Here is a 23568-nt window from a genome sequence, read left to right on the forward strand (position 1 = left end):
CAAAAAAAAAAATTACTAAGTCCAGAGCTCGATGAATGTTAGGGACCAAAAATAAAGTCACTACAAAGTACTACCAATCAACTTTAAATTGCCTGAAACGTACTCCTAACAGGTTTTTGGGGGAACAACTTTGGCCTCCACACTTAGTGATTTTTTCGGATTTAACTTAGTTTCGGTAGTGACACAATGGTGTCACTACCGAAACAAAAAAAAAAATTACTAAGTCCAGAGCTCGATGAATGTTAGGGACCAAAAATAAAGTCACTACAAAGTACTACCAATCAACTTTAAATTGCCTGAAACGTACTCCTAACAGGTTTCTGGGGGAACAATTTTGGCCTCCACACTTAGTGATTTTTTCGGATTTAACTTTGTTTCGGTAGTGACACAATGGTGTCACTACCGAAACAAAAAAAAAAATTACTAAGTCCAGAGCTCGATGAATGTTAGGGACCAAAAATAAAGTCACTACAAAGTACTACCAATCAACTTTAAATTGCCTGAAACGTACTCCTAACAGGTTTCTGGGGGAACAATTTTGGCCTCCACACTTAGTGATTTTTTCGGATTTAACTTTGTTTCGGTAGTGACAAAATGAAAATGAAAAAAAAATTACTAAGTCCAGAGCTCGATGAATGTTAGGGACCAAAAAGAAAATGTATGTCCTATGTAGGCCAAACGTTGTAGAGTTGGAACGGAGTTTGTAGCTAAAAGTATCAAGGACTAGTTAGGGGTCAAAAAACGGGCCAAATACATAGTGACAATAACGTCAAGTGTGCTCGCTAAGTATATACTGTTAGGCACATATGTGAAATTTGTCCTCTGCACTTTAACAACTAACAGCCTCAAATCACTCTAAGATTGCCACATTGTTGACCTGACCTGGAATCGTTCCCAGGACATCTAGGACCTTTGGTTCACCAGGCAGGCCCACTAACCACTCAGCTATGGCACTCTGATTAACATCATGTCAGAAAATGAAAGGAAGCAAAAGTCTGACTATACTGAGTCAGAGTCAAGCTTTACAAAATGTAAGTTGTGTAAAAAAAAGTCTGACTATACTAAGTTGTTATTTGTTTGTTTAAGTCAGGCTATACTCTACTCAGAGTCATAAGTTTACAAAATGTACTAAAGTACAGTGAACATCTGTGCGGTTTGTCTCCATCACTGAAAATCACGTACATGTAAACAGATATAAAACTGCTGTCCTGTGCAGTTGGGGTGAAAAGAAACACAACCATTCCACTCCTAATAATACCTATTTGATTTGACATCCTGACTTGCTGCTGTGGCTGAGACTTGAACCTGTTACCTGCGGCTCACTAGTCAGTGACTCTATCCATTCACCTACTGCTGTTTCCTTGAAATCTGTGGTTCTAAAACCTTTTGTTGTCAACCCCCCAAATTGACATGTATTTGGGCAGTGGACCCCAATGTGAAAAGTAACACATTTTTTTGAAATTATTTGTCTTGTTTGTTGTTCAAGTCAAAGCACCAGGAAGGCTGTATTTCTTGGCCAACAGTTAGCTCAATGGGTTGAGACGCAGTATTCATGATCTAGAGGCCATGAGTTCAAATCCCACTGGTGTCTTTACTGTGATGCTTTCCTTTGCAGACTGGCTTCCAGAAGATCAAGTGAAAACCACCAGGAAGGCTGTATTTGTCATCCAACTGTTAGCTCAATGGGTTGAGACGCAGTATACATGATCCAGAGGCCATGAGTTCAAATCCCACTGGTGTCTTTACTGTGATGCTTCCCCTTGCAGACTAACTTCTAGAAAAACAAGTTAAAACCACCAGAAAACCTGTAACTCTCAGCCAACAGCATAGCTCAACTGGTAGAGCGTCTGTCCAATAACATGACTTGACTTGACTTGAGTGGGTTCGATTCCCACTCGAGTCAAGTGTCCCCGGTAACTTGGGGCAACGGATAAAGTGACTGATATCCTTAGTGATGCTTCCCTTTGCAGACTAACTTCTAGAAAAACAAGTTAAAACCTGCAGGAAATCTGTAAGTTAAAACCACCAGAAAACCTGTAACTCTCAGCCAACAGCATAGCTCAACTGGTAGAGCGTCTGTCCAATAACATGACTTGACTTGAGTGGGTTCGATTCGCACTCGAGTCAAGTCTTCTAGAAAAACAAGTTTTTCTAGAAGTTAGTCTGCAAAGGGAAGCATCACTAAGGATATCAGTCAATTTATCCGTTGCCCCAAGTTACCGGGGACACTTGACTCGAGTGCGAATCGAACCCACTCAAGTCAAGTCAAGTCAAGTCATGTTATTGGATAGACGCTCTACCAGTTGAGCTATGCTGTTGGCTGAGAGTTACAGGTTTTCTGGTGGTTTTAACTTACAGATTTCCTGCAGGTTTTAACTTGTTTTTCTAGAAGTTAGTCTGCAAAGGGAAGCATCACTAAGGATATCAGTCAATTTATGATTATGATTTTTTCTTTTAAATCATTTGTAGTTTTGGAGATATTTAACTTCAATGCGGAAATGGACATTTAAAGGCAGGCTTCTTAAAAGTACATACTTACGCCTAGTAACCTCATTCATACTTTAAAATGTTCATCTTACTGTGGACATGTTTGCCTGAAAAGGAATCTTTGAAATGTGTAATAGTTTTAGAATTGTACTCCTTTAAAATTTCAGAGATTTATAATGGAGGTCGATCATTTTATAGGAATACGTGAAGCCTGGCTTTACCATCCTGGCTTGACAAGGTCTAGCATGACAAAGTCGCTCCTTTTCAGCCTGGCTTGGCGTTCATGGAACGTAATAAACCAGGCTGTACGGACCAGACTTTGTCAAACCTGGATTTGACTTAAATCTAGGCTTATTTAATTCTCCTTTCGTGTAATAGGCCCCCGGTGGCGATCTAACTGATGAGAAAAATTCGGTGCAGAGGTTCTTCCTTGGCCTCTCGAGTTAGTCCAGGCAAACTAGCTCATTTTGGACCACAAGGTGATTTTCTTCACCGTACTTAAAGTCCTAAGAAATCTGAGTAGAATTTGGACGGAGAGTGAAGAGGTTAGATGGAGTGCGGAAATGTTCCTTAAAGGGTCTACACCATGAATTTTAACTTTTTCTTCATTTTTGTGTGTTTTTGGTCTCCCCCACCTCTCTTCTGTTCCAACAAATACCCGACTTCGAGCATGCAGGCTTTCATAGGCTATCTGTGGTTTTTATGTAAATTGGTCTGAAAACAGTCCGTCAGATTTGTTCCCCCACCCTACGTCACGTCTGGGAACAATTCCTCCCGTTTTTCAGTTCTAACCAAAACCCCCCCCCCCCCCCAAAAAAAAATAAAATGTTTTTTTTCCTTTTTTTTTTTTCTTTTCATTTTTTCTTATTTTATTTTTTTTACTTTTTCCACAAAGAACCAGGACATAAAATGCATACAAACTGGCTCAATAGCGCCCCGTGCCAAACAGGACAATGTGGTATTGCAGGTGAAAGTGCTTTATAAGCCAGAGAGAAGTTAGTTGGAATGAGTATATCTGAGGCTTGATTTAGGCTCAAACCTTTTGAAAAACGTTTGAGGGACATAAACAATATGATATCAAATATTATTATTATTTTTTAAATTCATGGTGTAGCTCCTTTAACAGTTTTGAACCCTAAACCTTTGGTTTATAAACTCCTAGTCATATGATTTGTGCTACAAAGGCATGGAAAAACCCCATATACTGTACTTAGTTGACCGGGGTCCTCCAGGGCTCTAAACTAGGTCTGTACAAATGTAACTAAATGGGAAAACCTCAAAAAATGCAAAATAAGCTATGTAAGATACACTATAAAATAGGTTAGAAGTTAATTAAAAAAATCAGTTTATTGTTTCTTCAGGGACAATGAAAAACTGAAAAAAAGAGAAATACAGCTTTGCACAAAAGTATGTTTTTTCCCCAACACAGCAATATTTTTAAACAAAAAGGTGCATCAGCTGACTTTTACAATTTTATACAAGAACGCATACGTCGTCCGACAACAAAACAAAACAAAAAAATCCAATTTACATTCCTGTACATTTGTAGAACAAAGACACTGCTGCCATGGATGGATGAATGCGATCAATCACACCGGCCATATTCACACAGTGGCTATCTATGCCATACTTGGGTTCCCACCAGGGACGTCACAGGCTCTCAGAAGGTGGGGGGGGATGGACTTTCGGTGGACTATACCCCTTACTTTACACTTTGGCTATTCAAAAATAGCAGATATACAAGCTCATAGCGCGGCACCGAGTGCCGCGCTATGAGCTTGTAGATCTGCTATTTTTGAAAAAGCGTGAAAAAACATTTGTAACTGTCAAATGTAAACAAATTACCGTATGTATTTTGGGCGGATTTTGTTCGTTTTTTTTGTGTTTTGGTTACTTTACTCCGGTTTTAGGGTTAGGGTTAGGTTATTTAATTCTGATTTTTGCCTGATTTTACCGATTTATTATCAAAAAATATATATATTTTTTTATCTTTTCAAAAAGTGGGGGGTATGAAATCACGGGTCTGTGAGAGTGAGGGTGTCGCGTCGTACGCACAGTGAATGGCCGTGACGCCCCTGGTTCCCACAGCCCCGAGTGTGACATAAATAAGTGCAAATGTGTGAATATGGTCAGTCCTCCACCACTGAGTTTCACCATTTTAACACATTAGGGTGTTCCACAAGCACCAGCTGCAGGCCGGATAGCCGCACATCAGAACTTCTCCAGCCGGCTACTCTTTTTTCTTGACTGCCTTTTTATATTTTGCGAGGCGCTTCTCCTTTCTGATTGCCCTATGCATCTCTATGTCAGTGGCATAAAGACATCAGCGTCCAATTGCGTCTGAGGATTTGTTACAAAAACAAACCTCGCCAAAAAGAACAATTCTACAAGCTAACGATGTGTTGTATCAAGGCCCGTTGCTAGCATGTGGGGCTGGTGTGTGCAGGGCGGTCATAGACGGAGAGCAATGTGGTATCATTTAAGATTTGATTTTCATCTGGTTTAACCCATTAATGGGTGATACCGGACCTACAATTTGATCATTTAAAAACGTGATGACTCATGTTCCCATATCCGTTATTCTGTGTGTAAATGATAGGCCCATAAATTGATCACACCGTTCCTCTCATAGTGTATTATTGGACACATTTCTCTCATCATTGTCCCACAAAAGGAAAAAAAAATAACTTTGTCTTCAGTCTGAAAAAAACCTCGTCAACTTTTTAAAGTTTTGTCTAAAGTCATGAGAAAAGCTTCCCGAATGTCAAGAAGCCATGGAAAACACACGCACAGCACCCGGCCCGGCAACTTCTTTTGACCCAGCTGGACATTGTATATAGTAGTGCAGTGGTTTGCAACCTTTTTCATGCCAAGGACCCCTAAATTGTTATACATTTGGCCCGCGGACCACCATTTGAAAATGTTTTGTGCCAGGGACCGCCAGAAGCAAAGATATCAGTTAATTTTTGCTTTAAAAAAAGTATTAATATTCAAAGATACATTTTTCAAGGTTTTTCAAAAATAGCAGACATACAAGCTCATAGCGCGGCACTCGGTGCCGCGCTATGAGCTTGTATATCTGCTATTTTTGAATAGCCCAAAGCTAAGCGGTTAAAATGATTCTGACGCTATGTTAACTCATTTCGCTGGGGACCCCCTGGGTACTCCCTCAAGGACCACCTGGTGGTCCCCGGACCACTGGTTGAAAACCACTGCACTAGTGGAACACCACTAGATTATAAAACACCAATGCTGAACATTTCCATGGTGACATGACAACTTTTGAGACTTTGAGACATTTTCCCCAGTCAGAATAAATGAGTTTGAACCAAAGCTAAGACTAAAGGACATCATGAAGAGACAACGCCTTGTAGTGGATGACAAGATGCAATTAAAACAAAAAGTTGTGTTCAAAACTAACACTGTTTTCCCTCAAAAGGAGAATAGATATAATCCGTACTGAGGTGTTCATTAGGTCTCTGTGTTGTAGACAATAAAACGCCTGGTTTAATCTAAACCAGGGGTCTTCAACGTTTTCAGGCCAAGGACCCCCTAACTGAGAGAGAGAGATGAAGCAGGGACTCCCTACTCTACTGTATATATTTTTTTAAATTGTGTTTCAGATTAAAGCTTTTTTTTTTAACTTAGTTTGCTCTTTTTTTCCCTCTACACCTATAGCCTCTTTGCCAAAAAAATAGCCGATCTACAAGCTCTCAACGCCTCGCGCTGCGAGGCGTTGAGAGCTTGTAGATCTGCTATTTTCGGCTAATGTTCCCCCGTCAGAAAGGGAATTCTAGGGTTCAAGGTAGGTAAATGTAAAAAAAAAACTAAATCCTATCACACAAAGATTTGGCGGACCCACTGTAGCAACTCTGAGGACCCCCCCTAGGGGTCCCGGACCCCCTGTTGAAGACCCCTGATCTAAACCTACAAAAGAAAAATAATAAACAGGATGCCTCCAAGTCCAGGCATTCATTGTGTGCAGCAATCCATCAGTCTATTGCTGCCAGGGTTTTCCTTGCCAAAACGGATCAATCCGGGCCACTCGTCGTCGAGATGGACGGCGATCGGGATTGGGACGTCGACAAGGGGGTGTGAAGCGTGGGGCTGAGGTAGCTGTAGAATACAACTCTCGTAGACGCATTTATGATTCTGACGTTTTTCAATCTACGAGAGTTGTAGGGTTCACCCCCCATGGACACAGGGACTTTCTGCACTATACCCCGTAGACACTCCAAACATGTACAAATTGAAAATAAAAGGTGCTTACCCCCACGCCCCCAAATGTTAACTCTCGCTACGGGGTAGTAGTTTAATGTAATAATCCATATCTTTCAATAAAGAAGTGTTTTAATGCCGTCTGTGGCCGAACGCCATTTTTTCACCCTCGTTTACATTGAGTGTAATTCCGGGTTTCACCAGATGGGGCGCGTCACTACCGCCCATTGGGAACTTCCGACAGAATCGGCCACAGACGGCATTAAAACACTTCTTTATTGAAAGATATGGATTAATACATTAAACTACTACCCCGTAGAGACAGTTAACATTTGGGGCGTGGGGGTAAGCACCTTTATTTCCAATTTGTACATGTCTACGGGGCATAGCGCTGAAATTCCCTGTGTCCATGGGGCGGTGAACCCTACAACTCTCGTAGATTGAAAACGTCAGAATCATAAATACGTCTACGAGGGTTGTATTCTACAGCTAGGGCTGAGGGGGGGGGGTCTCAGACGTTGGGATCGGGGTGCCGTACCGCGACCGCGTCGTCCAGCTCGCTGATGAAATGTTTGAGGTCCTCCAGGCAGCGTTCTCGGATCTCCCCCAGGTTCTCCCTCAGTGGGACCTGCAGCTGCTTCTCCAGGGCGGGGTCTTTGGCCACCAGCATCTTCACCACCATGCCGAAGGTCTCGCAGTCCTGGCGGTACACCTGGACACGCGTGTAAGGGGACACCGTGAGGGTTAGAAGGGTATGGGGAAGGGGGGGGGGGGGACAAAATGTTGCATTTTTTTTGGTGGAAAAAGTATTCAAATTCTTTACTTAAGTAAAAGTACCAATACTTTTTTATAAAGTATTGGTTCCAAAATACCCTCCAAAATACCCTCTGGTGCTAGGGCCCTGAAGCATTACCTTTTGAGCGGAACGTTGTAGCACTCTCTCGCAGTGACACATTTCATTGTAGCACACCCGGATACGGAAATGACGTCAATCGAACATTTTCGTTCCCATCTGCCGCCGCTCTAAAGCTTCCGCTAAATCGCCGTTATCTCGGTGTTGTTTTTCTCCGCGCTGAACGCTGTTTGAAACGGGTTTTAGAAACTGCTACTACTGCAAAATGGAATGTCGCCGATTGAAAATGTCTTCTCTGGGCCACTCACACAACTACCCTGTGTGTCTACAAACAGTTGAACACGCGATCATAAGGGATTTAGCGAGGTCTCTGTGGTGACGTGAAAAAAGCAAAAAAATAAAATAAATTACTGTCAGTGGGTGAGTACATTATGATATTAAACTCTGGCATGGAATGTGTTAAGACCTGAGGCGATTATAAAAAATGTTTAAAAAACAGTAAAAAACAAAAACAAAAACAAGATTTTTCAAAACAAAATTTTGAATTTGAATAGCCAAAGAAATCTAAAGTGACACAGATGCGTTCTAGGTCTTAATGGGTTAAATGTATGACTTTAAAACTAAAATGAATACAATCAGCATAGGTACCGGAACTTGTTTCAAGATCATTTCTGTTGACCGAATCAAGACTTTACTGTAGCAGAAAAACTATAATTATTATTCCTCTCAACTCTTTCAATGTTGTAGCTTTTCAACGAGCGGATATTTTAAATCCAGATTAAACCAATTCTGATTATGAACACTTATTCAACTCAACGCAGCATTTGAACTCACGTTTTTTGATTGACTTTTCTTTACCAGCGGCTACAAAACATGCACCGACAAGGTAGAGGGCAACGGCGCACCGCAGGGAGAAAGCAACAAAAACAACGCTCAACTGTCATTTACATTTTTCGGCTCTTTTTTTGTTTGTTACAGTAACAGTCTGTGTAGTGTAATTAACCCATTAGAACGGGGAAAGGCATCTGTGTAACCACTTTAACTATTATTTTATACTTTGGCCTTTCAAAAATAGCAGATATACAAGCTCGTAGCGCGGCACCGAGTGCCGCGCTACGAGCTTGTAGATCTGCTATTTTTGAAAAATCTTGAGAATTTGTGCATTGAATATATATTTTTGAAAACGATTTTTTTTTAACTCAAATCTTTGCTTCTGGGGGGGTCCCTGGAACAACATGTTTTGAGAAGGGGGTCCGCGGCCAAATACATATAATTTTGTGGGTCCTTGACATGGAAAAATTGAGAACCACTGAGCAACAAATATGTATAGTTAGGATTTAGAAGACATTTGTAGAATCCCCCAGAAGCAAAGATTTGAGTAAAAAATAATTGCTTTAAAAAAATATACATTCAAAGATTTTTAGAAAATGTTTTAGAAAAGAATAGCAGATCTACAAGCTCATAGCGTGGCACTCGGTGCCGCGCTATGAGCTTGTATATCTGCTATTTTTGAATAGCCAAAGAAGTGTAAAAATTACACGGATACGTTCCCGGTCTTAATGGGTTAAAAACATATGTAGCCCCCCCCGGGTCACGCTCAGGACGTATTCCCACACAGTTGGTCCCAGTATCTCAATGATATACTTCTCACTCCGGAACACACTTTCCCACATGGATTTAAAAAAAACTATTATTAGCATTAACCCATTAAGACCTGATGCCGATTCTACAAATGTCTTCTGAAAAACGTATGCTTCTATGTCAGTGGTTCTCAAACGTTTTCATGTCAAGGACCCCCAACATTATATGTAGTTGGCGACCCCCCCATCTCAAAATATTTTGTTCCAGGGACCTCCCAGAAGCAAAGATTTGAGTTAAAACATTTAAGCTTTAAATACTATACATAAAGATTTTCATGAATTAAAAAAATAGCAGATCTACAAGCTCATAGCATGGCACAAAATGAGCTTGTATATCTGCTATATTTGAGTATATCTGCTATTTTTGAATAGCCAAAGTATACAATAAGGGTTAAAGTGGTTCAAATATAGCTCAAATCTAAAATGACAGATGCTTTCCCGGTTTTAATGGGTTAATAGAAATGGTACATTGAGGCGAGTAATTGAATATGCCCCCAATATGAATCACTTGTATAATATGACAAGTTCTATTCTAAAATGCCATGTATCTGTTTGGGAGTAAGGAATTTATTACCTGGAGCTCCACATTCAATATGTCTAAAATACATAGGAGGACTCAGACTATCATTATTTTGTCAATCAAGAGCTGAGTTACCCCCCCCCCCCCCAAAACAATAAAGGAAAAAAGAGCACCATAATTTGTTGGGATTTAGAGCTATTAATCACTTTGAAGGAGCAGGTGTCACTTTTGCCAGATGGTGGATCTAATTTTTGAACGAATGCGTGCATTACTAATAAACTCCCTTCAGACTAGTTTAGCGTAATAAGAGTAGTAATGCTATCATTAGTAGGATGTCAACCCATTTGAACGTCATCTCTGTCATTTTTAGATTTCTTTGGGCTATTAAAAAATGGCAGATCTACAAGCTCATAGCGCGGTGATATTCAAATATTGGTCTTAAAAATTGGCAGATATTAGAATATATTCGAATATTATTATTATTATTAAAAGAATATATAATTTAAAAAAATGAAAACATAAAAAATCCTTTTTGTTTTGACAGAAACAATACAAAAAATAATGAATCGAGTGCTCGGATCCAATAAAACATATATTTTGTTTGTTTTTATAACTAGACACATTTTTTGTATTGTCCCTGTCAAATAAACATTAAAAAAATTGTAATAATATTCGAATATTAATTCACCAGCCCTACAAGCTAAAAGCAACGCGTTACATCATGACACGGCTTACGTAAACAACCAAGTCTTGTCGACTCCGGTCGGGACGTGACTCACTTACAGGCCTCAGGGACGCACGCCAAATACCCCACCGACACAACTCATTCTTTCTTCTCTCTCTCTGTCCCTAGACTGCTTTGATATTACCTTTCACCCCCTCATGTTTTTCTCATGCCCCATTTCGCTTGCTCCAGTCTTTCTCTCCAATCCCTCTCACTCGATCCCTCACCCACCCCCGATATGTTGCAATATATGGCTCTCTCCCTCTCTCTCTTTCCACGCAATATCCATTCCTTTCTATGCATCCTCCATTTCTGTCACAGACTCTTCCCAAGGCAAAAAACACTGCTCATTAAGTCAGTATATATTCTCTCTCACTCTCTATGCCTGTTAAGTCTTTCCTCGCAATCTTTGCTCCATACTCTACCCAGATCCCCAGCTCTCTGTCACAGAGTGCTAATTAAGCTAATGTCGCTCTCTCTCTCTCTCCCTCCATCTGTCCCCAGCTCTCCATCTCCTCTTTCCCTATACGTCCCACGTCTGTGTCACAATCTCTTACTGGAGGCGAGTTTGCGCATGGTTACTCTCTCTCTCTCTCATTACGTTTTCCTCAATCTCTCCCCTTTTACCACACTCTTGACTTCTCCACGCGTCCCCTTCACCTCTCCTTCATACCACCCATGTCTACAGAACATACTCTTACTTATAATTAGCTACTACAAAGAGTTAAGTAGACAAAGAGTCTACTTCAGTAGAAGTATCAATACTGCAATAAATACTCTGTTACAAGTAAAAGGACCTGCGTTCAAAAAAGCTTGTAGATCGGCTATTTTCAAATAGCCTATATATAAAACAGGTTAATGTATCATCATCATACTATCCTATATCCTATAATTCGACAAGGCTCTGTCCCCATCTGTGTGTGTGTGTTTGTCCCCAAAATCTCTTCTGCCCGGTTCTCCTCAGTGGCTCAGAGCAATTGATCTGCATTTGCACACAGCCATAGCCCAGGCGTTTCGGGCCAGAATCGTGCACTTTACGATACAAGCATGAAATTTGGCACACAGTTTGAGCATGCCATAAGGAACATTTTTGGCTATAGGGCCATCGCAGATTTGTCCTGTGGTAACCATGGCAGCCATTTTCCAAAATGGCCTCCATCTGCTGTTATTTTACCAATAACTCAGGTGCTAGGCCACCTAGGATCTTGATTCTGGTGACTAATCCTACATTTTCAAGGATGAGGAATACAGCGGTACTATTTACAACATTATACTACCTAACTACATATATCTGGCATTCAGTTAATTAAATAATAATAAACCCATCAAAATATGTAATGATGTAGTACAGTAGATGTTTTCAAACTGACACGTGAGAGTCAAGAATGCAGTACTTCACTGTTTCTTTTATTAGTAGTAGTATTGCATAATTATTTTCAATGGACTATAAGACACAACAAAGGCAGAGTACTCATGAGTCAAAGCCTAATGGCATATAGACCAATTATTTGTTTACCAACATTGAGACTGGACGCACAGGTGATTGTTTCACGCAATCAATTATCAACCTGTTGTTTTGGGGTGCGCTGATTTCAGCACACCCCAACCCCCTCTTGTGTGTTGGCTAGTGAGGCGCGTCCTAGCGAGACCTGATAGAATGGGTTTCATTGTGCGGATACTGGTTCCGCGCAGACTGGTTCTTATCAGTGTGACGTCGTCTGTTAAGGGGTCTATTCAATAAAGCCAGATAATCTACACAATGTTAGTTGCACAGTCCACCACAGTAGCAAAGGGCAGAACACTGAAGTGCTGCCTTAACACATCTGCATTGTCCACTGCATCCCTTTTTGCAACCACAGCGGAGGAGTTCCCGAAAGGCCAGGCTCGCTTCTGTGTGGTCCAGTGCACTTCCCATCCTCCTGTCAAAATTAGAATCAGCTTTATTGTCAGATCACAGGTTTACAAGTGTAAAGAAGTGGATTCAATTATTTGTATTCACCTGTATCCTTCCTCTTCCACCCCCATTCACCTGGGGATGGGAGTTCAGGGGCTGCAACCATCGCCTGTCCCCAACAGTGGCCAGCTTGGTAGGCTGCCCCTCTTTGTATGTTGAATCAGTGCAGCTCGTGTTGGGGGGAGTCCATCAATTGTTCTGCCCTTCTGGGTGAATAGCTGCTTCCGTGCCCGTTCACTGATGCCTGGCCGCTAGTGCGGTCATAGAGCAATACCACAAAACGCTCCAGAGGCTCCATCCAGTCATCTATTTTGTCTGGGATGGCAGCTAAGGAACTGAAGGCACGTGTGACGTCACCATAGGTTTTCCAGGTCTCCCATGCCGTCTTCTTGCCTCTGCCTCCAAAAGATGACACTGTGTCACATCCAGTAAAGGCATGGAACATGGGTAAGGCTAAGCATCGATCTGGGCCTAATGCCCTTGCCATCTCATGAGCTGCTAAGTTGCGGAAACTTTTCCCAGTTCCACAAGCAACCCACAGCTCAGTCAAGTGAAGGCGTTGGGCTGACGTTACTGCCAGGACCAGCACATCCGTGTCTACTGTGCGTATTGTCACCTTGCTATACCCTTTCTTCACAGCATCTTCTAGGTGTAATATGACACGAGTATCAGCCTCCTCATGTACTGTAGTTAGTTAGGTAGTTACTAGCATGTTGTGAATAGTACCACTGTTTTCCTCATCCTTGAAAATGTAGGATTAGTCACCAGAATCAAGATCCTAGGTGGTCTAGCACCTGAGTCATTGGTAAAATGACAGCAGGTGGTGGCCATTTTGAAAGATGGCTGCCATGGTTACCACAAGACAATTCTAAATAGTACCACTGTATTCCTCATACTTGAAAATGTAGGATTAGTCACCAGAATCAAGATCCTAGGTGGTCTAGCACCTGAGTTATTGGTAAAATAACAGCAGATGGAGACCATTTTGGAAAATGGCTGCCATGGTTACCACAGGACAAATCTGCGATGGCCCTATAGCCAAAAATGATCCTTATGGCATGCTCTAACTGTGTGCCAAATTTCATGCTTGTATCGTAAAGTGCACGATTCCATCAAAATATGGCCCGAAACGCCTGGACTATAGACCATTACCATGTGCACGGAAGAGCCAAGCCCGTTTTTCACTTTCCCCGAATGTCAGCTGTTTATTAGCGTTCTTGTGTTCGCATTTTTTGGGGAAAAAAATGCTCAGGACTCTAGATATCGTGATCCGAAGATTTGCTTCTCCATTCACTTCTTGTTTAACTTATTACTTAAAAAGGCTGTATCTCGGCTCCTTTGGCCCAGACATGCTATTTTCAAAGGCAGACAATTAATGTCAACGAGGTCGCGATGACCTCGTTGACATTTGTGAAACCACACGGTGTAACCCTCAGTGATTAGCAATCATCAGGGGATCGATCATAATGGAGATACATATTCTGCGACTACTTGAAAAAGGTAAGAAAATTGAAAAATCGCTGGCAGTGGAAAAACACGGACAGAAATAAGTCTGGCAGTAAGAGAGTTAATGGGGCTGACGGGGCTGGAGAGACTGCGTTGCCGCAGGTGGAGATGATGAAGGCAGGCAGAGTCCGTTCTCAGAGTAAACGGGATGTGTGTGTGCGCGTACACATATTTTTGCGCTCGGTCGGTCGGTCGTCCGTGCGTAAGGCATCTAGACGAGCGATCTGACTCTGTGTGTGTGTGTGTGTGTGTGTGTGTGTGTGTGTGTGTGTGTGTGTGTGTGTGTGTGAAATAAGGGGGAGCGACGTCGATGTCGAGCGTTACGGCGGATGTGGACGGCGGCCTCGGGGCGTTCCGAGACTCCTCGTCGTATTTATAGCCGTTTGTTACGCAGCTGCAACGTTCATTATGCTCGCAGCGTGACGGCAGGGGGGGGGGGGGGGGGGGGGGGGTCATGAAGCAATTTGCCAACAATGGATGGCGGGGTTCCAAAAGAGCTTAGTGATGCTGATGCTGTTGTTAAGATAGAAACCACATAATATCACCAAAGATTCTGCTTTTCACGACTGTGACCTTTGAAACTCATAGAATGGATTTTTAACAGGTTTTAACCCATTAAGACCTGAAGCCGATTCCAGAAATGTTTTCTAAATCCTAACAGTTTTCTGAAAAACGTCAGTGGTTCTGGGCCCCTCAAAATGATATGTATTTGACCACGGACCCCCCATCTCAAAATATTTTGTTCCAGGAACCCCCCAGAGATTTGAGTTAAAAATGTTTGCTTTAAAATCATATATATTCAAAGATTTGCACACATTTTCACGATTTTTCATAAATAGCAGATCTACAAGCTCGTAGCGCGGTACCGGACTTTTACTTAATTGTGTAGAGTACTTCTATATTGCAGTATTGATACTTTTACTTAAGTAAAACATTTGAGTACTTTTTCCACCCACTGAATGTCATATTGCCGAGCCCTATGTGGACACACGGTCCAGGCCAAATTTAGCAGCACAACAACATTCCACTTATCATCTTTGATATATGTTCTGGAGAAGCTGCCCATCGCCATCGATGACAGCTCATTGACTTTATCAACTCTTCGGAGGAAGTGTCCAATCACAGCGGCTCACAACAATCGCCCCCCCGAACGCAGGGAAAGTCGCTCCTCCATAACAATGTACTGAAACGGTACTTCCTGTATTCAAACGCACTTCCTGAAAACCCCTCCCCTGTTATCCAATCAGGAAGGAAAGGACCCGTTCTTGACCCTGGGTGGTAGCAGGGCATGTGTCTTAGGTTCTGCTATGTCCGGCACTTGTAATTCAGGTTTAACAAAATAATGTATGTAGGTCTGAAGTGGTTATAATGAGGGTAGATGGGGGGGGGGCGGTCTGTGTCTTTCTCAGGAACTTAGACAGCTGATGGACGTCACAGCCGTCAGAGACTCGTGAACGTTCTACCGGGCTCTGCTACACCGATCACAGACTGTCTGGCTCACTAAACCGCATTGTCTCTGACAAACACGACTATGACAACCACAATATTTATACTGTTTCAAGAGCGCAATAAAATCCAATTTGTATCCCAGACAATAAAAAGAGCATAAAGACCGTAATGAATAGTTCCTATAATCCCCCTCCCGTCTCGTGCCTCTGGTTCCTTGTCGCTCGCTACAAGCGGTCAGCCCGTGTGCCCACAAGCCAAAGTCAACTCACTGTCAGTGAGAATGGAGCTCAGGTTGAATTACGACGGGTTCCAGGTTCACTTAGCTGTGCAAACACACAGCGAGACGCTCGTAAGACCTGGAACGCATCTGTGTCACTTTTTGATTTGAGCTAAAAATCTTTGAATATATATTGTTTTAAAGCGAACATTTTTAACTCAAATCTTTGCTTCTGTGAGGTCCCTGGAACAAAATATTTTGAGATGGGGGTCGGCGGACAAATACATATAATGTTGGGGGTCCTTGGCATAAAAAAGTTTGAGAACCACTGATATAGAAACATACGTCTTTTCTGAAAACTGTTGGGATTTAGAAGACATTTGTAGAATCGGCTTCAGGTCTTAAAGTACCAAAAAGAGTACTTTTTATGCAGAACGTCCCATTTCACAAGTTTACAAAATGTATAAAACTCTTGCAGTTGGCTGAAGTGGAGTCATATGTATGATGATGATGACATTTCCCCCACAGATTGCCGGGATTAGTGTAGTTCCTGAACCTCTCAAGAAGTACTCAAATGTATTCTCCATATTTTGAGACGCTCCTTAGCCTGAGCCCAAAAGACTTAAAGGAAAAAAGAGAAAACGGGAGCGTCCTACTTTATGCATATTCTACAGGACGGCTTATGAAATAACAGTGGAACAAAGTCACAGAGAGGATAGACAAACAAAGAGATGAGGAGACAGCTGGGTACGACAGGGAAGTAAAGTTAACCCCCTTCGATCCGGGAACACATCTCTGTCCTTTTAGATTTTTTTTGGCACTTCAAAATTAGCAGATCTACAAGCTCATAGCGCGGCATTCGGTGACACACAGTGTGCTTGTAGATCTGCTATTTTTGAATAGCCAAAGACATCTTAAAATGACACACATGCGTTCCCGGATCGAATGGGTAAAGGTTAAGACAGACAGGAAAATTACAACAAGGCAAAAGGGGAGAGAGACAAGTGGCTGGGGAGAGGGAGAGAGAGCGAGAGCGAGAGCGAGAGAGAGAGAGAGAGAGAGGGGCTAATAAACAGGCCAGAAGCTGCAGCGTCAGCAGGGTGCTGCAATAGACATGGGAGAGAGGGCTCTGTGGCGCAGCTCGATGTGAGGGCCCTGTGAGTGTGCTCCAGGGCAGAGCTGGCTCACATTTTATGACCCCAGTTAAGCAGCAGCGATGGGGGGTGGGGCAGTGATGCAGGCATGGCCTTCATTAGATCACTGAGCAGAGCAAGAGTAAACTAAGGGGGGAGCCTCGAGGTGGTTTCATCATCGTTAATCCCCCCCCCCCGGTTTACTGGACAGGCAAACCGGTGCTTCGCTAAGGCTTTCATTCTCCAAATTGAAAAGGCGTGTTGTAGGATTTGTTGTGTTGGTTGCATTGTGTGTGTGTGTTTGTTTGTTTCCTCTGTACGGCGTGGGTGCCTGTGTGTAGTTATGGTGCTTTGTTCCATGTGGTGTTCATTGTGACAATAGTCTATTGTACTGTAATGTCTTGTCTCCCCCCCCCCACGCACTGTATGCGAGTATGTGCTTATTACAACCATCAACACATTAACGCATTGAGACCGGGAACGCATCCGTGTCATTTTTAGATTTCTTTGACTATTCAAAAATAGCAGATCTACAAGCTCGTGGCGCGGCACTCGGTGCCGCGCCACGAGCTCGTAGATCTGCTATTTTTGAAAAATCGTGTAAAATTTGTGCAAATCTTTGAATATATCCATTTTTAAAGCGAACATATGTAACTCAAATCTTTGCTTCTGGAGGGGGGGTCCCTGGAACCAAATATTTTGAGATGGGGGTCCCGTGGTCAAATACATATCATTTTGGGTGGTTCCTCGACATGAGAAAAGTTTGAGCACCACTGATATAGAAACGACTTTTTTTTTCCAGAAAACTGTCAGGATTTAGAAAACGTTTCGTATAAATCGGCCACCAGGTCTTAATGGGTTAAGTCCCCGCACATTCCACGCATTGGAATAAAGATTCCCAAAATGAGAATCCAAGTATTCGAAACAAGGGTGTGTGTGTGTGTGTGTGTGTGTGTGTGTAAGTGCCAGTACCAGAGTGCATGTGTTTGCGTGTGATATTTACTAAATATAATTATACATGTGTTGTGTATGTATGTGCCTGTGCTTGTGTGTGTGTGTGTGTGTGTGTACTGTAGCCAGTAAGTAGTGGTTAAGACCTGGGGGCAGGGTTGTGGTGGGTAAGCTATGTAGGTTATTAAACTGGCATCGGTAACATAATGGGCGGTTACAGTAAAGCCAGCCAGGGGAGGGAAAATTAACACCAGACACCAACAGTACAACCAGTGAATGTAGCCTGTGGGCTGCTGAGTTTTACTACACTACAGGATGGGAAATTAGGTTCTTTTTTTTGGTCCACAGCCCACAGTGGTAGGTGAATGCATGCAGTTCTCCAAAGGCGTCCATTATTTTAAACAGCCAGAATGGCCTTTTTAAGCCATTACGACCAGGAACGCATCTGTGTAACCACTAAATCCATATTTTATATACTTTGGGCTATTCAAAAATAGCAGATCTTGAACATTTGTGAAAATATTTCAATATATATATATTTTTAAAGGGAACATTTGTAACTCAAATCTTTGCTTCTGGGGGGGTCCCCTGGAACAACATTTTGAGATGGGGGTCGGTGGCCAAATGCATATCATTTTGGGGGTCCTTGACATGAAAAAGTTTGAGCACCACTGATATAGAGACATGCGTTTTTTTCAGAAAACTGTTAGGATTTAGAAGACATTTGTAGAATCCCCCAGAAGCAAAGATTTGAGTTACAAATGGTCGCTTTAAAAATATATGCTCTACAAGCTCGTAGCGCAGCACTAAGAGCCGCGCTGTGAGCTTGTGATATCTGCTATTTTTGAATAGGCAAAGAAATCTAAAAATGACACACATTCTTTCCCGGTCTAAATGGGTTAAGATGGAATGAGGAGATGAGAGAAGGATGTTCTCATTAGGGCTGGACAATTAAAAAAAGTATACATAAAGAATTTAAGTTCTTCAGAAAACTTAGGTTAGGATTTAAAATGGGTCTGAGGTCTAAATGGCTTAACGGAAAGATATCGAAACCAATATTTAGAAACAAGAACAGACTTCATCTTGATCGATTAAATCGAGAAGCAAAGTTCATAAGTCTGATCAATCACTTAACCCTGTATTATACTATGTTGTACAAAAATAGTGAAAATAGAAACAAGCTCACAACGCATAGCGACACATTGTGAGTTTGTAGACGAAGAGCTGATATTTTAACTAATTATTATGAATTAGTATTAATTATTTCATTAATTGTAGTCGAGGCAAAAGTTTGAAAAAATTGTGATATTTATTTGAAGTCATATCGCCCCGCCTTAGTCCTAATTATGAACGCATACTGTGTCATTTTTAATTTTTTTAGCAATATGTTATATTTTGAGCTATTCAAAAATAGCAGATGTACAAGCTTATAGCGCGGCACTCGCCGTAACATTTTTGCAAATCTTTGAATATATATGTTTTTTAAAGCGAAAATATTTAACTCAAATCTTTGCTTCTGGGGATTCTACAATTCTTTTTACTTATGTTGCTATAATATCAGTGGTTCTCAAACGTTTTTTTCATATCAAGGACCACCCAGAATAATATGTATTTGTCCGCGGACCCCTCCAACTCAAAATATTTTGTTCCAGGGACCAACAGAAGGAAAGATTTTAGTTAAAAATTGATATATATTCAAAGATTTGCACAAATTTTCACAATTTGTTTAAACAAATAGCAGATCTACTCTATGAGCTTGTAGATATTTTTGAATAGCCAAAGAAATCTAAAGTGACACAGATGCGTTCCCGAATGAGTTAAAAACCTAGTGGGCTGGTGACATGAATGATGACATTACATTACAGTCATTTAGCAGACGCTTTTATCCAAAGCGACTTACAATAAGTGCATTCAACATAGGTAGGGAACGAAAACTACTAATCACCAGAAGTCTTAAGTGCATTTTCTGCAAAAACAAGCAGCCAAGAGTATACCTAGCGCTAAGGTAAAAGTGCTATATATCAGCTACCTACTTTCTTAAACAGATGAGACAAAATAGGAAAATCAAATGAGCAGGAGCTAAAACAAATAAGTGTATCAACTAAACAAGATCCAAGTTGGGACATTTTTGGGACGTGCTAGCCTGGTGCTAGCTTATGGACAGGAAGTTAGCTTCCTGCCCTGGTTAGCAGGGGGCGTAAAGCAGGCGTTTCTGTTGGTTAGCGCAGTTTCAGCTAAAACGTTAAAATGGCTCAGTTATTGGCTGATGGATTAACACATCCACCGCCAAGGGCTAATCTCATAATATGCTCACCACTGCCAAGCTTTTATTGTTGTTTTTTGTTTTTTTCAAGTCGCCATAGGCCCCGTTAAAATCCTTTAGAATCCGCGATCCACTAAACATCGTCCACATGTCCATTTGTGTACTCGTCGAGACCGTGTGTCAAAAGGAGCCTGGATGTATGAGTTCTGACCGTTTATGTTAACATGGGAAATGCGAGGAGAAAAAACTACAACAGTCAAAATGGAGTTATAGTGTGCGCCTTAGAATAGAGGCGGACGGGAAACAATTACTTCCGGGTAAATTTCGGGTCACTTCCGGTGGTGTTACACTGAAAATGGTCCCCGGAAAAAAAATTAGATTTTTTTTTTTTTTTTTTTAAAAAGGAAAAAACACCCGCACCGTAGGACTACGGTTTCGGCGCTTAACAGTTGGATTTAACGGACCGTAGGACTACGTTCTTGGCGGTTAATGTGTTAAAGATGGATTTGAAAAAGGCACCTTCTCTATCTCCTGGGCCTTGGACGTGATGGCCTTGGCCCGACGCTCCTGGAGGTCATCCCGAGACTGGTGGCTCTCCTCTGGGACTGGAGGGGCAACCGGCTCTTCTTTCTCACTTTCCAGAGGATGGATCTCCTCCTGAGGGGAGAGAAAAATGTACATAACGTGTTTTGTTATAAGAGAAGAGTGAAAACAGAGAATCAACCCATTAAGGCCTGGAAACGCATCTGTGTCATTTTTTTGATTTGAGCTAAAAAGCATTATCTTACACTTTGGCTATTCAAAAATAGCAGATATACAAGCTCGAGCTAATACAATTATATACACTATACACTAATTAATGGGCTAATACAAGACCTGTTGACAATGATTCCGGTTGCAGACGCAGGCTTCTAAAAAAAAAAAACAGTCTTTTTATTCCCTTATTAATTAGCCCTATCGATGCACATTTTAAAAAAAGGCCATCATTGCAGATAACGCTACGATGACCCGATTCATCGTGCATCCATAATTGTATAAGCTTGTAGATCGTCTATTTTCACACGAAATCTTGTGCCTAAAATAGGGAACCGCCAGGTTGAAAGTGGTTTTAAAGTTGTCCGTTGTCGCGAGACCCTGTTAGGAGGACTTCTGACAAACACCCCTTGGACCACTGGTTAGGAAACCCTGTAGCTCCGGTGTCCTTGTAGTAATGAAGAACAGAAAAGCGACAGCGTGCTCGGGGGTGGGGTGGGGTGGGGTGGGGTGGGGGGGTGAAACGAGGCCAAGTTGGATGACCGAACGCAACTTTTTCCTTCCAGCTTCCTTGATGAGTCTATTAGGGGCTTCAGTGTCCCAGGAGTAGAACTAAGTCGACCGTGACTAAACGCGGCTCATACATGTATGGAGAAAAACGGACCACGTCACCAAGTTAGGGACCACAGGGAGACGGGGGACGGGGGGACGGGGGGAGGGGTGAAAGCAGGGTTGCCAGATTATGTGAGAGAAACAAGCAACCAGGTCTAGGAAAACCAGCCTAAAAGAAGCGACAATGGGGCCACACGAGCACTTTAACATATGCATCAGCTATTTGAAAATAGCAGATCTACAAGCTCACAACGCGTCGCGATGCGACGCGTTGTGAGCTTGTAGATCGGCTATTTTCAAATAAAATCTTGCAGGGGAAATTATAATAAGCAGATCTGGCAACCCTATAAAATACAAACTTAGGAGGCATCATCCAATTACTTCTGCTTCCATCTCTCTCTCTCTCTCTCTCTCCGCCTGAAGCGATCCTTGGGTGAGACGGGGCATTTGTGTTTACATAGAGAAGATCTTGGATGGTGAGTCCCTTTGATTTACTTGGCCTTATCTGGAATACAAATGTCTGTGTCGGATACTCCTCAGCTCAATGGACTACATAGGCTTAAAACGATGTCCTGCTCCACATACACGTACAGTGCAGTATACGCTGTATATATACAAAAGCTTGGAAGATGTGTTTTGTTCCGAACTGGGCTAAAAGGTGAACTGATGCCAATCCTGAGCTATCGGAAATCTATGTTCAAATGGGGAGTCGGATAGAGTACTTCCAAGGCCCAAATGCACTGCACCCTGTCATACTGGCAACACACAGTCGTTTTTTTCCATGACATTTGGTGCACAGTTTAGCTGGATAACAAAGAACTACTAGTGGACCGGTGAAGGAGTCAAACATAATCGAGAACTGGCCCACTTTCAAACTTAATGACAGAATAGAAAATGTTTTGCCACTTTTCAGTGTTTTGACTGGAAAACCAAATGGTGCGGATATTGAACCGTAAGCATAGAAAGGGCTGGTTTCAGTACAAAAAGAGTGCTGTTTGATGCGTTAGTAATAAGATAAACCACACTGGGACTAAACCACCATCCAAGCCATGCAGCTCCTCTCTAATGTCTCAGATGCAGTGGTGGAAAAAGTGCATTTTTTTTTTTTTACTTAAGTAAAAGTAGAAACTACTCATTATGCAGAATGTCCCATTTCACAAGTTAAACTTCTTTATATATAGGGCTGAAGTGTTTTTTATGACGTTTTGTGATAATAATCTAAATCTGCAAAGTAATTACATTTTTCTAATAATTGTAGAGTAAAACATATGTGCCTCTGAGATGCAGTGGAGTAGAAGTAAAAGTATTGACAATGGGAAATACTCCAGTAAAGTAAAAAAAAAAATCCTCAACAGTGTACTTAAGTACAGTACTTAAGTACATGTACTTAGTTACTTTACACCACTGCTCTAATGTGCACATTAAGTTGTATCTCCATAGCACAGGCAGTAACAACAGCATAGGGCTTGGCTTTATGCGGGGCACAACCTAAGTCCTTTCATCTTGGCCCAAGGTTATGGGTTTAAAACCCTGAGAGAGCAGGGTACGACGACACTGCACCGCCAACCTGATCAAACGGCAGCAATTTGTGTGTGTGTGTGTGTGTGTGTGTGTGTGTGTGTGTGTGTGTGTGTGTGTGTGTGTGTGTGTGTGTGTGTGTGTGTGTGTGTGTGTGTGTGTGTTTGTGTATGTAGGGGTCGGTGGACCCACTAAAAAATCACTTTCATCACAGCGGTTGATGGGGGCGGGTTGACGTTGGAAAGTGCACATTAGAAAGCGAGGAAGAAGCTGTATGTGTGTGTGTGTGTGTGTGTGTGTGTGTGTGTGTGTGTACGCGCAGTGGTGGAAAGTAACTAAGTACATTTACTCAAGTATTGTACTTACAGTAAGTACAATTTTGTACTTTATTGGAGTATTTCCAGTTTTCAGTACTTTAACTTCTACTCCACTACATCTCAGAGGAGAATATTGTACTTTTACTCCACTACAATTATTTGAAAACTTTAGTTACTAGTTACTTTGTAGATTTTGATTATTATTACAATATATACATTACTCACTTCAGCCCAATAGCCGATCTACAAGCTTGTGAGCTTGTAGATCTTTTTAAAAATATGTGTATACATTTTATACATTTGAAAACGTGTGAAATGGGACATTTTACATAACGAGTACTTTCTACTTTGGTACTTTAAGGACATTTTGATACCAATACTTTTGTACTTTTACTCAAGTAAATTCTGAATTTCTGACTTTTACTTGTAACAGTGTTTCTACATTGCAGTATT

The 23568-nt window shown here is 41.7% G+C and overlaps 2 protein-coding genes and 1 long non-coding RNA gene across 5 annotated transcripts in view; all 3 read right to left on the reverse strand.

The window, feature by feature from the left end:
* The window catches only part of sema3aa (sema domain, immunoglobulin domain (Ig), short basic domain, secreted, (semaphorin) 3Aa), an 818452-nt gene that overhangs the window by 58796 nt on the left and 736088 nt on the right, over positions 1-23568 (reverse strand). The window lies entirely within an intron of this gene.
* LOC311039729 lies at positions 3816-6144 on the reverse strand. Its single transcript, XR_014600193.1, has 2 exons — positions 4559-6144; positions 3816-4116 (listed from the first exon to the last, which is right to left on the reverse strand). It is a non-coding gene; the product is annotated as an uncharacterized lncRNA (long non-coding RNA).
* Positions 6274-23568, reverse strand: part of pphln1 (periphilin 1) — a 49534-nt gene continuing 32239 nt past the window's right edge. For all 3 annotated transcript variants that reach the window (XM_084049424.1, XM_084049423.1, XM_084049422.1), the window contains 2 exons: positions 20435-20572; positions 6274-7417 (listed from right to left, as the gene is read on the reverse strand). In XM_084049424.1, the coding sequence (XP_083905550.1) occupies positions 7217-7417; positions 20435-20572 (339 nt within the window). In that variant the 3' untranslated portion in view covers positions 6274-7216. The remainder of the gene's footprint in view (positions 7418-20434; positions 20573-23568) is intronic.

The sequence above is a fragment of the Gymnoscopelus microlampas genome (assembly GCF_963454915.1).
Source record: "Gymnoscopelus microlampas genome assembly, chromosome: 23".
Lineage (NCBI taxonomy): Eukaryota > Metazoa > Chordata > Actinopteri > Myctophiformes > Myctophidae > Gymnoscopelus > Gymnoscopelus microlampas.